At 44.2% G+C, this 13,373-nt stretch overlaps 1 protein-coding gene across 2 annotated transcripts in view; it reads left to right on the top strand.

Moving 5' to 3' along the window:
* The first annotated feature begins 4,969 nt into the window (after positions 1 to 4,969).
* The window catches only part of EPHA1 (EPH receptor A1), a 33,710-nt gene continuing 25,306 nt past the window's right edge, over positions 4,970 to 13,373 (top strand). The window contains exons 1-2 of one of the 2 annotated variants that reach the window (XM_086882624.1): positions 4,970 to 5,047; positions 8,504 to 8,571. Coding sequence is in view for 1 of the 2 variants with exons in the window: in XM_086882623.1 (XP_086738749.1) it covers positions 5,313 to 5,379; positions 8,504 to 8,571 (135 nt within the window). In the remaining variant the exon portion in view is untranslated. Of the gene's footprint in view, positions 5,380 to 8,503; positions 8,572 to 13,373 lie in introns of both variants that reach the window. The other variant, XM_086882623.1, reaches the window with a different exon arrangement.

The following is a 13,373-nucleotide window of genomic DNA, read 5'->3' as shown; positions in this document are numbered from 1 at the left end:
GTGACTAGTGGTATGGCTTTTTATTGCACTTTAGTAAAGCTTTATTAGTGTCAGTTAGATGCCTGAACATAATTAATCCAAGAGTGGTAAAGAACAACTAGAAAATATGACCAAATGGCAAATTACAGAGAGGTATGTGTTTGCCATGCAGAGGTTACTATTGCTATATTTTGAGCTTTGATTCAACTGCTAAAAATATTATAATCTTACTTTTTTATAATGTAGTGGGATAAGTCATCAGCATCTCTACTAGAAATCAAATTTATCTGGGTCAGATCTCATGTTTATCACACATACTGTTGTGTTAGTAATGCTCAAAGAGAAATTGAATCCTCTAGTGAAATCTGAATGTCACCAAGATAAATAAATATCTGTAGATGTGCCCAGAGAGAATGTGCCCTCAAAGAGAAGTGTTAAGCGTAGAACCGCGCTTTTTGGATTTCCAAGTATATAATGTGCTGCAATACTATAATACAAAGTAGCTAACTCTTGTGACCCAGATTTTGTACCACTTACGGAAGTTTTATGATTAGGAGAATGAATCAGATTCTATTATGACTTGGTTTTCATTGCTTTCCTCTTGTCCATACAAAATGTCACACCTCAGCACAAGCGAAGCCCTGCTTGGCTGCTCTCCTGGAGGCAGCCGGGACCTCTGGGGCTCCGCAGCCACTGGACCGCGAGGGGGTGCAGGGCTGGGAGAATGCAGCCAGAGAATTATCTCGGGTCATTTCTCCGGAAAAACAAGGTCCTCCCCCTCATTTGCAGGATGGTGAAATAATTTAACTCAGTCCTGTTTTGAAAGCCAAATAAGAGCATGGCAGACAGTAGCAGGATAAGCTTATCCAGAGACAAAAGACAGCAGTTCAGGCAGCAGTGCAAACATGCTTCTCTGTCTGATCAGGTGTCCAGCCAGGGCACCAGTAGGTAGAGAAACACCTATTAGTGTGCTGCTGATGATCAAGTAAGTGGAGTTTCATTCAGGAATACTGGACTTCTTCTAGTCCATGTACTGTATGACATCTCTGTTAGGTGGAAGATTTATTTGGGGAGCTACTCCCCAGTTTTGACTGGAGCCCAGGTAAGGAATTGTCTACATTCCTGGTGGAAGAAGATGTGATTACTCATCTAACAATGATGAGCTGAATGAGCAAAAGGTTAATGTGGGGAGGGATGACTGGAGGTCTTTAGCCCAAATACCTGCTCACTGAAAAACTGTGTCAGGCTGCTCAGGGCCTTTCAAGCAAAGCTTGTACATCTCCAAGGGTGTTTATCTCTACATATGCGAGGAAGAATAAGGGAGCGGCCCCTGCTCCTTCTGTGTACGAAAACTCAGATCTACGCCTTGTCTCTATCAGCTTCATTCATTCCCTTGCCCTTGTTATTCTTCTCAAGGGAGAAAGATAACCAGCTTGACTACTTGTGCAGTCAGGTCCTCATGTCTCTAACACAGGGGTGGCTGTTTTGTCATCCAGAGGAGCTACTTGTGCTCCTTCATAGGAGTTTAAAATATCTATTTAAAATAAAATCTGAGTTTCTGAATGAAAAATGTCCATATACAAAGCTAATTAAACAGCTTAACCACTAAATGGTAGGAGTCTATTTTCTGCAGAAAAACAGTCTGAAGTCAGCTGTTTGAAATATCCTGAGATAATTGCTGGTGGAGTAGAGCCAGAAAATCTTCTAAGATAAAAATGAAAATGCTAGAATATTTAACTGTGGTCACGCAGGTGAGAATAAAGGACAGAAAGCATAAGTTCTCTACAGGGAATAAGACATTGAAACAGAGCATATCTTACGCTCTACAGAGCTGTCACAGATTATTCTCAGAGTTGTAGAGATGTGGATAAAAGGAGTGAATCAGAAACCACAGAATAAGAGCAAGTTTCTCCTTTAGACTGAAGTGGGGCTTGTTGCAAAATGAGTTTGAGGTCCCTGGAAGATATATACATCTATGTTACTATGACACCTTACTGAAAGCCAGCTCAGGATGCACAGATTCCAGTTATCAGTACCAAAAGGATGCTTTGATAATTTGAGAAGTAATATCAAGTGAGAAAATCCAGTGATTATTTCCAGGTTCTGTTTCATTTATCATCTGTAAGGACATTTAACAGCACAACGGTGAAACTCATTTTAAAATATGAGGAGCAGCAAACACAGTAAACAATTTGTAAGAATCATATGAGACAGTTCTGTCTGAACTTCAGTTCAAAAGAAGCACGTCCCAACTCAGCCTTGGGAGTGCCCTTTGACTTTCCCAACAGCACATTGAAACAAGACCTGGTGCACAGCCTTCCTCCTCACTTCCCTCACCACAAGCCCACATAGCTGTAGGAGGAAAGCCCAGGTGTGTTGTGTGGTGATATTTTCCAGCTGGATACATAATCACAGCGATACTGAAAACAGGATACTGGGAAATGGAAGGAAAAAATCTGCCCTGCAATTCAGAAATACTCAGAGGGACAAAAAAGACAGGATGAGATTCAGCCCAAAGACCTGCTGAGAGTGAGCTGAAAAGACACAGTTAACTTTGTAACACCAAAATTCATGCCAGAGACAGGACGTTCCCTGAGAAGCCATGAGAGTGAGAGGCTGTGGAGATGTAAATCACAGAATATGGTTGTAAACAAAACATAAAAAGATATTTTAAATTAAGTTCTTTCAGTTTTGTTTATTTGTTGTTTTTTTGGGATTTGTTTGTTTTAGTTGTTTGCTGTTCATGTTTTTGTTTGTGTTTCTTTTCTAGACAGTCAGGGAATTAGTTTTGCCCAACAATTTCCAAAGACAAAATCCAAACTTGCAATGCACAAACAGAATAACACTGCCAATTAAATACTCAGCAGAGTTGTATAAAAATGCACGTGTGGTACTCACTTTACTGGCTACAGCCTCTGTGTAGATTTCCTCTTTTTCCCTTTGGATCTGCATTTTGGTGCAGAGGACACACAGGAAAGCAATCTAGCAGAGCTTTTCGAGATACCAGCAAAGTTCTAGGCATTTGGTGTTTTTACTTCTGTGTGCTCCCACGTGTTCATAGATTTTCTTCAGATCCTGATCCTGCTGTAACATTAGATCATATTTTGTTTCACTGTCATTGGACACAAATTCTGATTGTGAGCTACACTAGGTGCTCTCCAATCTGAAAAACTACAAAGCAATACATATTATTTCTGACCACCATTATCTGGAAAACCCCAATTGCAGATCCCCACCTACCAACATTACAAGGGGGAGAAAAATAAAGTAATATTTTTTTTTAGGCCGTGTTCTCCAGTAAGCCAAAGTAAATTGCTTTCTGTCTACTCCTTAGATCAAATGATCTGAGCATCTGTACACCAGTAAAATGGAGATAGAACATCCCAAGGCTCTTCACTCCAGAACTTGTCACTTCTGGGATTTTACAGATGCAAACTCCGTTAGCCCTGAGGAACCTCAGTTGTCAGGCCTCAACACTGTTTGTTGTTTTTGCTTTTTTTGTTGCCTTAGGAAGGACATGAGCTCCTGGCCTGCCCTAGAGCCTTATTCTCCAGTTGCAAATGGTTCTTCCCCATTTCACATCTATGTTGGCCTTGCCTATGTCATTCCATCACGGAGAAGGTAGCTATGGGTCTGTCTGCCCCACTGCTACATCGCAGATCGAAGAAGGCACAGAATTGTACAAATGAAGACCTAAATGAACACATCCCCCTGGCACAAACTCAAGGTATCGGTTGTAAACCAAAAAATCTTATATGACTCCTGCAATGGGAGTCATTCAAATGTGGGGGAAACACAGGCATAAAAGTTTGAGACTTAGCACTTTGGACTGATAAAGGGAACTTTAGACAAGATTAAAGTGTAAAAAATTTAAGGTACTACTACTTTGAATGCCATTTACATTTAAATTATTTGCACTTATATTTTACTTTGTGTGCTACATAAAATTTAAACTTCAGTATTGTAACCATTTGTTCTGAAATTTTTCTTGCCTATGTTCAGAAATCTTGGGATAGATCTTGCTTTCTCAAGATGGATGGTTTGAAAATCACAGAATTCACTGAAAGATTGGATGCAAGGGCCCTCAGAGAGTCCACAGTCCCAAATGCTGCTCAGATCAGGGCTGATTCCAGAGGTGGCTGTGTTCTTCGTGGCTGTGTCCTGGCAAATCTGGAACATCTCCAAGGGTGGAGATCCCCCAGCCTCTCTGTGCAACCTGACAAGGTCCTTTCTTTAGCCTTCCTTGGGGAGGAGGAGGGGGAGGAAGAGAGCAGGAGGAATGCAGCCGTACAGCAAGTGTAAGTGTAATAACACCACCTGTATTTTACGGGGAGGGGTATAATAGATGTGTATGGGTGGGAGTAACACCCTTGATGAATGCCAGAAGAGACACAACAAAGGCAAGTTCTTTCATATTTATGTCCCTCGGGAAGAGAACTGAAAGTCACATGAGGTCTTCCTACCCAGAGAAAGAATCCTTCTAGCTTGCTTCCTCTCCCATGATTTCTTCTTTGCTGAAAAGCAGGCACTGTCCATCAGTGCTGAGGACCTTTCTAAATAAAAAACAGTAATTCTGCCAGACAAAGTGGTATCCCTGTCGATCTGTGACATACTTGAGAACGAAATGGGCCACTGTCCCTGTGTACAGATGGGTTTCCTAAACATGGGCAGCGAGGATGGCTCAGTGGTTTTAGCCCCATTATCACAGCTCACAGAACCACAGAACGGTTTGGCTTGGAAGAGACCTGGAAGATCATCTATTTCCAACTGCCCTGCCATGGGGGTCGGAACTAGACCTTCCACTTGGCCAGACTGCTCCACGGCTCCATCCAACCCGGCCTTGAACACTTCCAGGGATGGAATAACCACAACCTCCCTGGGCAACCTCTTCCAGTGCTTCACCACCCTGAAGAATTTCTTCCTAAAATTTCAGTCGAAAGCCATTGCCCGGGCCGGCGGGACGGGGAAGGATGGCGAGGGCTGCCCAGGAGGTGGCAATCGGGAGCCTCTTACGGGAGTGGAGCAAAGGTGGAGGGAGGCTCCCAGGAAAGAGGTGGCTGCCTTTAAGGTGGGTTTATTTGCCTGCCAGATGGGAAGTCTGTGACCAGCCCCTTAGAACAGGTAAAGGCAGTAAGGCTTCTCCACCCACTCGCCTTGATCTTTCATCACCACCGTGGGCCAGGCTTGTGCAACGTGCGCGCCGCGCTCGGGAGGCTGCGGGAGAGGCCCATGCGCTGCCCGCAGCAGCCCGGGCACGGAGGCCGGAGCCGGCGGGGGCTGCGAGCCGGGCCCCCTCTCCGGCCAGCCTGGGGCTGAGCACCTGCAGCGGCGGGATGGAGCTCTCCCTCGGGCTCCTTCTCCTCTGGGCTCTCCTTCCTCCCGAGGCGCACGGCAAGGAAGGTAAGCGTGGGACCCGCCGCCGGTCCCTCTGCCTGGAGGGCTGGGCTGGGGCGCGCAGGGAGAGCGACCTCGCTAACCAAGGGACAGGGAACGGGACCTGCCCAAGCGCCTGGGGCTCCAGGGACACCTCACAGGGACTGGGGTGTCAGGGCAGGACAGCCGGGTGTGGGGGGACCACGGCCTGGCCAATCCCATCCGAATCTCGGCGGCGCAGTGAACGAGCCCAGGTATGTTCTTCCCCTCCGCCTCCTTCTCCTAGCTGAAGCACAAATGCCTCGGCATATCCAGTGATCCGAGAGAATTCTGCCCCCGTTTCCCTCAAACACGGGCCTTGCAGATAACAAGTTTAAACACAAACTCAGAAAGTTTCTCCCCTCCTCTGGCAACACCCCCGCAGTTTCCTCAGGAAGCCCTCTTAGGAGTTAACCCTTGTGAGCGAGCGGACAGTCATTTTATCGGAGTCTTTTACCTACCCTTACTCCTGGAGCTGGGCTTTAAAATTTCCTCTTCCACCTCTTTAGGCTTCCACGTTTCCCTTCCCTGTGCCACTTACTCCCTTTTATTAGATGTAGTGGTATTTTCCCTTCCATCTTGTAGCTGCACAGTGGTTATGAAACATGGGAGAATGGTAACTTTTAATAGAGAGGTGAGGGAAGTGTAAATCTCTGCTCTGTTTCCTACCTTCTTCTGCAGTCAGTTCCTGCCAGGGACTTCTGTTTTGTACAGCAAGAGGTGATGGGGTTTTTCCATCCTAAGGACGGTCCTTGGCTTCTCCAGTCTCTGGATTGAGGGATTTTGTCATAACTGGCAGTTCAGCCATGGGCTCAGCTCTGATTCTGTGAGTGCTATGTGATCTTTTAAAGCATCCTTGACAAGCACATTTATGTTAAGGATCCAGCTACGTGGTGGATGCAGCCGGCAGACACAGTGGAGAAGGCCAGCCTGGGTGACAAGTAATACCGGGTGGCACCACGCAGGCTTCGGTTTCCAGAAGCGTGTGACCAGTAGCTGGCAGTAACAGTCAGGGACCTGTCTGCCAGCTTCTGCCCTATCTCAGCCATCTCATTTGGGCTGTGTCTGTGAGCCACTCTTCCTTAACTTGTCTGTCAGGGAAACAGCTCATTTTCCCGGCGTCCTCTCTTATCTGAAGCCTTTCTTCTTTTTCGGGGACACCCCCACCCCTGTGGCTGGACAGCCACGTGAGATTCCTAGCAGCAAAGCCGTGGACCAGAGAGCTTGTAGTCCCTGAGAACTGAGTACTCTGCTTCTGTAGTCTCACTGACTCAACCATCCTTTCCGTGGAGAATCCCTGTTGTGGGATTCACTTCGAGAAGTACTTCTTGGCAATGGACTCCATCCCTCCAGTGGGCACTCAGCAGCTGAAGGAGTTGTCATTGCTGACAGTGCAGAGCATGGCACAGGGACTCTGTGGCAGGTCCTGGTCCTGTCCTGGCCACTTCCAAGGTCCTTTTCCCTTGCTCTGCTAGAGCTTGCCATGCAGCCCCTCTCACTTCCACGTTGCTGCTTCAGTCCTGAAGAGGATGGGACGGCACTGATGTTATCTGGGTGATGGTTCTGGCAGGGCAGGCTACCTCACCCTCAGAGTTTTTGGAGCTAACCACAAAAGAGTATTATCTCAAATAAAGAGATTGAGAGTAGAGGGGAAGTGAATGAGGAGCCTTGTCTGGACAGGGAGTCTGTGGCTAGGAAGGTTTTGCCATATGACCATATTGTGAACGCTTCGAACTTGCAAAACCTGGATTCCTGCTTTTCCATTCTCCCAATCCTGAAAGGGTGTTTCAGAGGTGAGAACAGCAGCGCAATCCCTCTTATCTCTGACTCTGGGCCCACAGCCTGCTTCCTCATTCCACAGGACTCTTGCTGATCTGCACTTTACACTATTACTTATACTTGGCAGAGAGTATTTGTAAGACAGTCAGATGAGGGGGAGGAAACCTGGTTATTTAAATGGCATTTAAAAATCTCCCCACTCCTACCTTTCACCCCCAAATTATTTTCTGAGATGTTTAGAAACGACCCCTCTGAATACACCCACAGGAATCTAAAGGGGAATCCAAAGAATTTTTCCGGTTTCCTATGTTCCTAAGCTGGGATTTCAATAGGAGAACAGAAACCAGTAGTCTGCTCTGGCAGCACCAGCAGACCCAAAGGCAGGCACGAAGCTGCACATCCCACAGTGTGTCTTATTCCAACTCCTCTGCTTTCTCAGTGTTTGCCTACAAAGTGACACATTTTTAACGTGTCTTCAGATCAAGACTTTAGGCCAAACTGTGACTGCATTTTCAAATTCCTTTGAGGGCTAAAAATGAGCATACCAATGATTTTCTCCTTTGTCACACGACTCCAGCAGTAAGGCTTAGAGCAGCCGTGCAATTCCGCAGGAGGTGGCCATGCTATGGCCAGAGCCATGGCTCTCTCTTGATGTCCCAGAGGAAAAAGTCGGAAGGCTGGGAGAGGGTTAAACGATTTAGGCCATCGTGGACAGTCTGAGTTAGAAGTAGGGGGCTCATCAGTTTGCACAAGTGATGCATCTCCTGGCTTTTGGGTACTGTGACAATGGAAAGTCCCTTCTGCAACTTCACACTGCCTCTGTACTTTCCCACTGTGTTTCAAGTACTGAATAGTCCCTCCAGGCGACACTGATTGATCTTTTGTGTTGGTAATTTATTTGATTGCCTTCCTCTTCAGCCATTTAGTTTGCTGCCTTCCTATTTCCAGGAAAGATGTGTTCAGCTGCTAATGCCGGGTTCCCATTTGAATAGGCTTCAGCCTCCTTCTTCCTTTTGGGACAGTTTTAGGAAGTGATAAAATTTGTCAGGGTTGTATTTTCTGGATGTGTGCGGGAGGGGGGCAGCATATATTAGTAAAAACTTTTAACTCCTGACTAGCTGCCCTGTCTTGTATCTTTCTGTCCTTCCTCTAGTCGTGCTTTTTGAACGCGAAAGGTTACAATGGATGGGGGGGGGGGGGGTCGAGAGAGGAAATGCAGGCTTTACCTTCTTTGGCAAAACAAGGATGAAATCATTCCGTGGACCACATCGTGGGCCATATAGGTTGGGTCATGGTCAACAATTCATTTTTTTCCCTTTCTTCTGGTTTTCAGTGAATCTACTTGACACAAGCACTGCACAGGGTGAACTGGGCTGGCTTCCAGACCCTCCGGAAGTAGGGGTGAGTACCCACATTCAAGGAAGGGGAGCCACTGGCAGTACTAAATGATGGGAAAATATTAATCCATGGTGAAATTTCACCCTACCTATGGAAACTGAGCTTCTGAGGCTCCACCCCCTCCTGGGCACTTTAGGCTTTCTAAGTTTCCCTTCACCTGTGCAGCCTCACCCCTAGCCAGCTTTATAAGGACTGATGCCTATTGACTTCCAGTATATTATTGAAATATACTGTTTCCATGAAGTAATAAAGCAATGAAGAACAATGAAAGAAATCAATTAATCACCTAGTTTTTCGTTCTGTCATGCTGCACATAAATGTCATGTCTTCTTTTTTACCCAGGAAAATAGACAGAGCAAAAGTATTTCTGTCTCAGAATCTCTCAAGAAATTAGAAACACATTATAGGTTTTTTTTTAATTCAGCAGCTGACTGAAGAAATAACTCTTAACTCATGGGGCAGCAATGTGTCCTTGTGGGTGGGCTGCAAGATTCTTGGACTTTACACCAAGCCGTGTGTGTTTGGTCCACACAGCTGACAATGAGAGAGGAATTTCCCTTCATTTTGTGACTGTAAAATGGAATTGATGGAAGTGTTTCAAAATGTACTCCTGAAACCACTGCAAAGACAGCTGAACTCTCAGCTATTTTTGTACAAGTACAGCTGTTTTGTATGAAGCCCCTGGTCCCTCTGGTGTCACGACCTACATCAGTGAAGGTGGTTTCCTGTGTAGCCGCAGTACTGTGGGAGTGGTGGAAGGAAGGCATAAAGAAAAAGGAATTTAGGGACTACTCTGTGGTAGCTAGCACATATATCAATACACAGTTTCAGTTCCTCATCCATGCTCTTGTGTTTGTTGCAAGTCCCAAGCTTTCCAGTGGAGAATCTTCACCCTTCCTGTTCTAAAGCAGACCTGGGTTCAGCCTGTTCCTAACTCATTTCCATAACTTTCCTCTGTAATGCGCCATGTCTGGTTTAAATCCGCCCCAGCCTCCTCCTCCTCCCGGTAGCCTTGCTGGGTGAAGTTGAGCCAGGCAGTGAGATTCTCCTCCACTGGCACTGAGATTCTCCTCAACTGGCATAACTGCATCTGTTTCATTAGAAAAGCTGTTTTGGTTATGATTAGTAGTATTATTATACCCTGCTCAAAACAGGTGCCCTACTAAGACATACATGTAGGTCACATTTTACCCATTGTTCCCTTTGTTGTCTCATCAACCCTCTGTGTGGTAATTTTACCCCAATTCTAGGCTCCAGGCATGCTCAGGATGAAGTTTGCCTCTTGAAAAGACTGAAAAAAACAACTGAAAAGTGTGTTCTAAAAAAAAAACTGATAGAAAGAAAATAAAACCTTTATTGCAGGACATTTGAGTGTTGCACAGAAAGTTCAGAGGAGTGTGAGGAGTTGGCAAATACTGCTTGTGCTACATTTGCTTTTTAAAAGATGTGTATTCAAAATATAAATTTAACTGAGAATTGTTGAAAATTATGGGGAACATGGCCTGAGAGAAATCAAAGCTAACAGATCAGGATATGGATGACTGATAAAACAACAGAGGATGAAGAATAGATTCATTGACTTCTCATGAGCAACTCTTTTGAGGAGATTTGTCTAATTACATCATTTCCTAATAACTGTTGGGTGGAAGTCTGACAAATTGCCACAAGCAAAAAAAGGGAACAATGGCTGATTCTCTTGTAATCAGAACTTTGAACAGGTGTTTCTGAAACCATTCCTTCAAAATGAAGAATTAAATATGTTCAAAAAAGAACGGAAATGAATTCAGAACTTTTTTTGACAAAAAAGAGCCAAGATTAGTACTGAATAATCTGACTAGGTTGATTAGTAACAGGCTGGAAATGTCTGAGCTGTGTTGCACACGGAGCTGAAGGGTGTACTTCATGTAACACTGCTACTTGTACCTAACCTCAGATGCCGGAGATCTCCCATCAGTGAGCTGGATTTGTGTCAATATCCTTATCACACAGAGGAGGAATTTGCTGTGGGGAATTTTCATGCTTTATATGGAGAAGGCCCCTGAGGCATGGCCCAGAAGAGGCTGGCTAAGTCTGTGGAGGCAGAACTACACCTTTGTTTTCTCCTCACTTGTAGCCAATGACAGAGGATGGAGTGGCTTGCCAGGTGTGGCTGTCTCACGGTCAGACCGTGGCTGTATCCAGGGTAGACAATGCTCCCGTTAACACACCCGCTCAGCCTGAGGACACCACTCAGTTTTGGACAGCACTTCAGCAGTTCAGTACCTCTTCACCATATTAGCCAGCATCATACTTAGGCTTAAGGGTAGTCTTTGAGTGAAAGTCTCTGTACTTTAAGTAAAGTGTCTGCAGAGTGGTTTTTTTTGTTAAAAAGTTTATGCTAGCTTGTTTTGTAGTAGCTATTTAGAAAGGGTTTCATTCACTTAAGGCTACTACTGGAAACTAGGCTTTTAAAGAGGCAGACTGTAGTTCCTATAATCCCCTTTCATCTACCTTAACACCCACCACCCCCTCCTCTATCATCTAACGTATTCCTTGATAATTCTTTTTTGGCTTTGAAGTTTTGCCACAGCAACACCAGGAGGGCATAGAGAGGTGCATTACATTAGCAGGGGGTAGATTTCCATCTTTTAACATATATTAGGGAGCCAATGATTGCCACTTTTAAGGTGTCAGAAATAAAGAATTTACTTGTTCCCAAATTTCTTCAAGGCTCCTCATGCTGCACAAACAGCCTAGCTACCTGATCTGTTTTTAGATACCACTGAAACTGTTCAAAAAGGACCTCTCAAATCCAATCATGAACAAATTCACTTATCAGGCATTGTGGCACTACTTCTTGGCAGCTTGTAAAATAACAGCATAAAAAGTTATTAATCACTAATTTGCTTTCAAATATAATTGCATCATCTGTGAACAGATTGTGATGAGGAATTATGCTTTCCTCTTGCATTTTGCTTTTAATAGACCCTAAGCCACCTCAGCCTGGCTTTGAAGACAGCCTTATTCTGAGCAGGGGATTGGAGTAGAGAATCAAAGGTCTTTTCCCGCCTAAATCTTTGTGTTTGTGTGATAATTTAGAATTGTTTGCTCATTAGAATTCTGAGCTTGAATTTTTAGCCCAGGTACAAAAGGTCCTCATCATTCTATGCTTTGATCTTTTTTTCATGATTTTATGTAGTAACTATTCCTATGGATTTTCTGTACCAGCTTATGTAGGCCTACCATACAAAATACTGAGCAATCCAATATTTGTCTTTAATGCTGTGACTATTTTACTCCCAGCTTGTGGGCCTATCTTGAAATTTTCCTTTTATCCACAACTTCCAGGTTTTGTCTATGTAAATAGTATTTGCATAATCCAGTCATACTTCCATGAGCACATGTGACTACTTAAGTTCCAAGCCGTTTGTGCTGAAGAATGCTGCACACTGGGCTTCTCAATATGATTTTCTCTATTTATATATTGTTGAATGAATTGTAAGTTAAACACACTTTATTCTTTTTTAGCTGTTACATTTTCTTGAGAGATGTGCTTTTACCAGATCTACAGATGTCTTTGCTTGTAAAAGGGTCCTTTTTCATGGTGACTTCGTTTTTAAATCAGATGTACTCTATTTCAGGAATTACATGAACTCTATTGCTGCCCAATTATGCCATCTTTATTATATATTAAAAGTTTGGCAAGGCTCAGTTCTCAGCTGGTAGCTGGTTTGTGGAGCTTATTTTTCCCAACTTACATTCCTGCATGGATCATAGCATTACTAAAGCTTCCAAATGACTTTTTTAGTCTCCTTTCCAGGCTGCTGTTGTTCTCAGTCTTTTACTCACAGTGAGGAGGAGGACATAATTATTTTCCTGCATATTCCATATTCTTTCTTGCTTCCACACATACTTCAAAGCATTGTTGGCAATTTCAAGCTTTCTACCAGTTTCCCAGTGTTCATGGCACTTGATCTGCTCAGCTTTCCCAAAGTCTACTTTCAAACAAGACTAAGGCTGGGCATGTAATGCCAGTGGCCTAACATATCCCAAAGGCTATCAATGATTAGCCACTACCTACAACTATTGTGGCTCCAAAAACACTTGAAAACTTTGGAAATTATGTGATTCTTCCTTCTTCAGAACAAGAGTTCTGAGTTCTGTACCTCATGTTCCAAGGAAAGTTTAATTATGACCACAGAAACTGCAAAAGCTATGTGAATACAATTTGATTAAGCCAAAAAATCTGTTTGGATTCCTGGGGGTTTTTTTAATGCTGTTGTCCTATTAAAGCCCAGGCATAGTTCAAATTCTACACTGATAAATTTTTAGGTAATAGACTAGATCAAGTACCTGTGACCTGTCAGCAACTTCTACATCACTGACCACACCATAACATTTACATGCCTTCAGGTTCTAGCAAGGTGAGGTTGTGTTCCACCAGATTCAGCGGTTCCAGATTTCAGTATCAGCCGATGCCTGGTTTCTGTTCCACCGCTTCTTGGTCTGATAGATAGTCCTGGTCATGAAGGAAACATTGCTGTGGGGAACACAGCCTTCAACCTGCAAGCAATTCCAGCACAGCACTCCTATCTTGTTAAACCTGGGCAGTTCACTTAGTCAGACTCAATGATCTCTTACTCAGATAGTCTTACCTGGAAGAGTCTCAGCCAGTCAGCTTTTTGTAGCATCTAAAGATGGTGTGAAAAACAGCCATCAGAAAAGCTGTTTTGTGCATCTCTTCCTACGGATGTTGTTCATGCATGTCCTTCAGGAGCTAACTTAGAGGAGTGCCATCACCTCTGAAACTGGAGTAGAGTAGTAGT

The sequence above is a fragment of the Cyanistes caeruleus genome, chromosome 3 (genome assembly GCF_971803275.1).
Source record: "Cyanistes caeruleus chromosome 3, bCyaCae1.hap1.1, whole genome shotgun sequence".
Classification (NCBI taxonomy): Eukaryota; Metazoa; Chordata; class Aves; order Passeriformes; family Paridae; genus Cyanistes; species Cyanistes caeruleus.
This window is presented reverse-complemented; position numbering and strand designations above follow the sequence as displayed.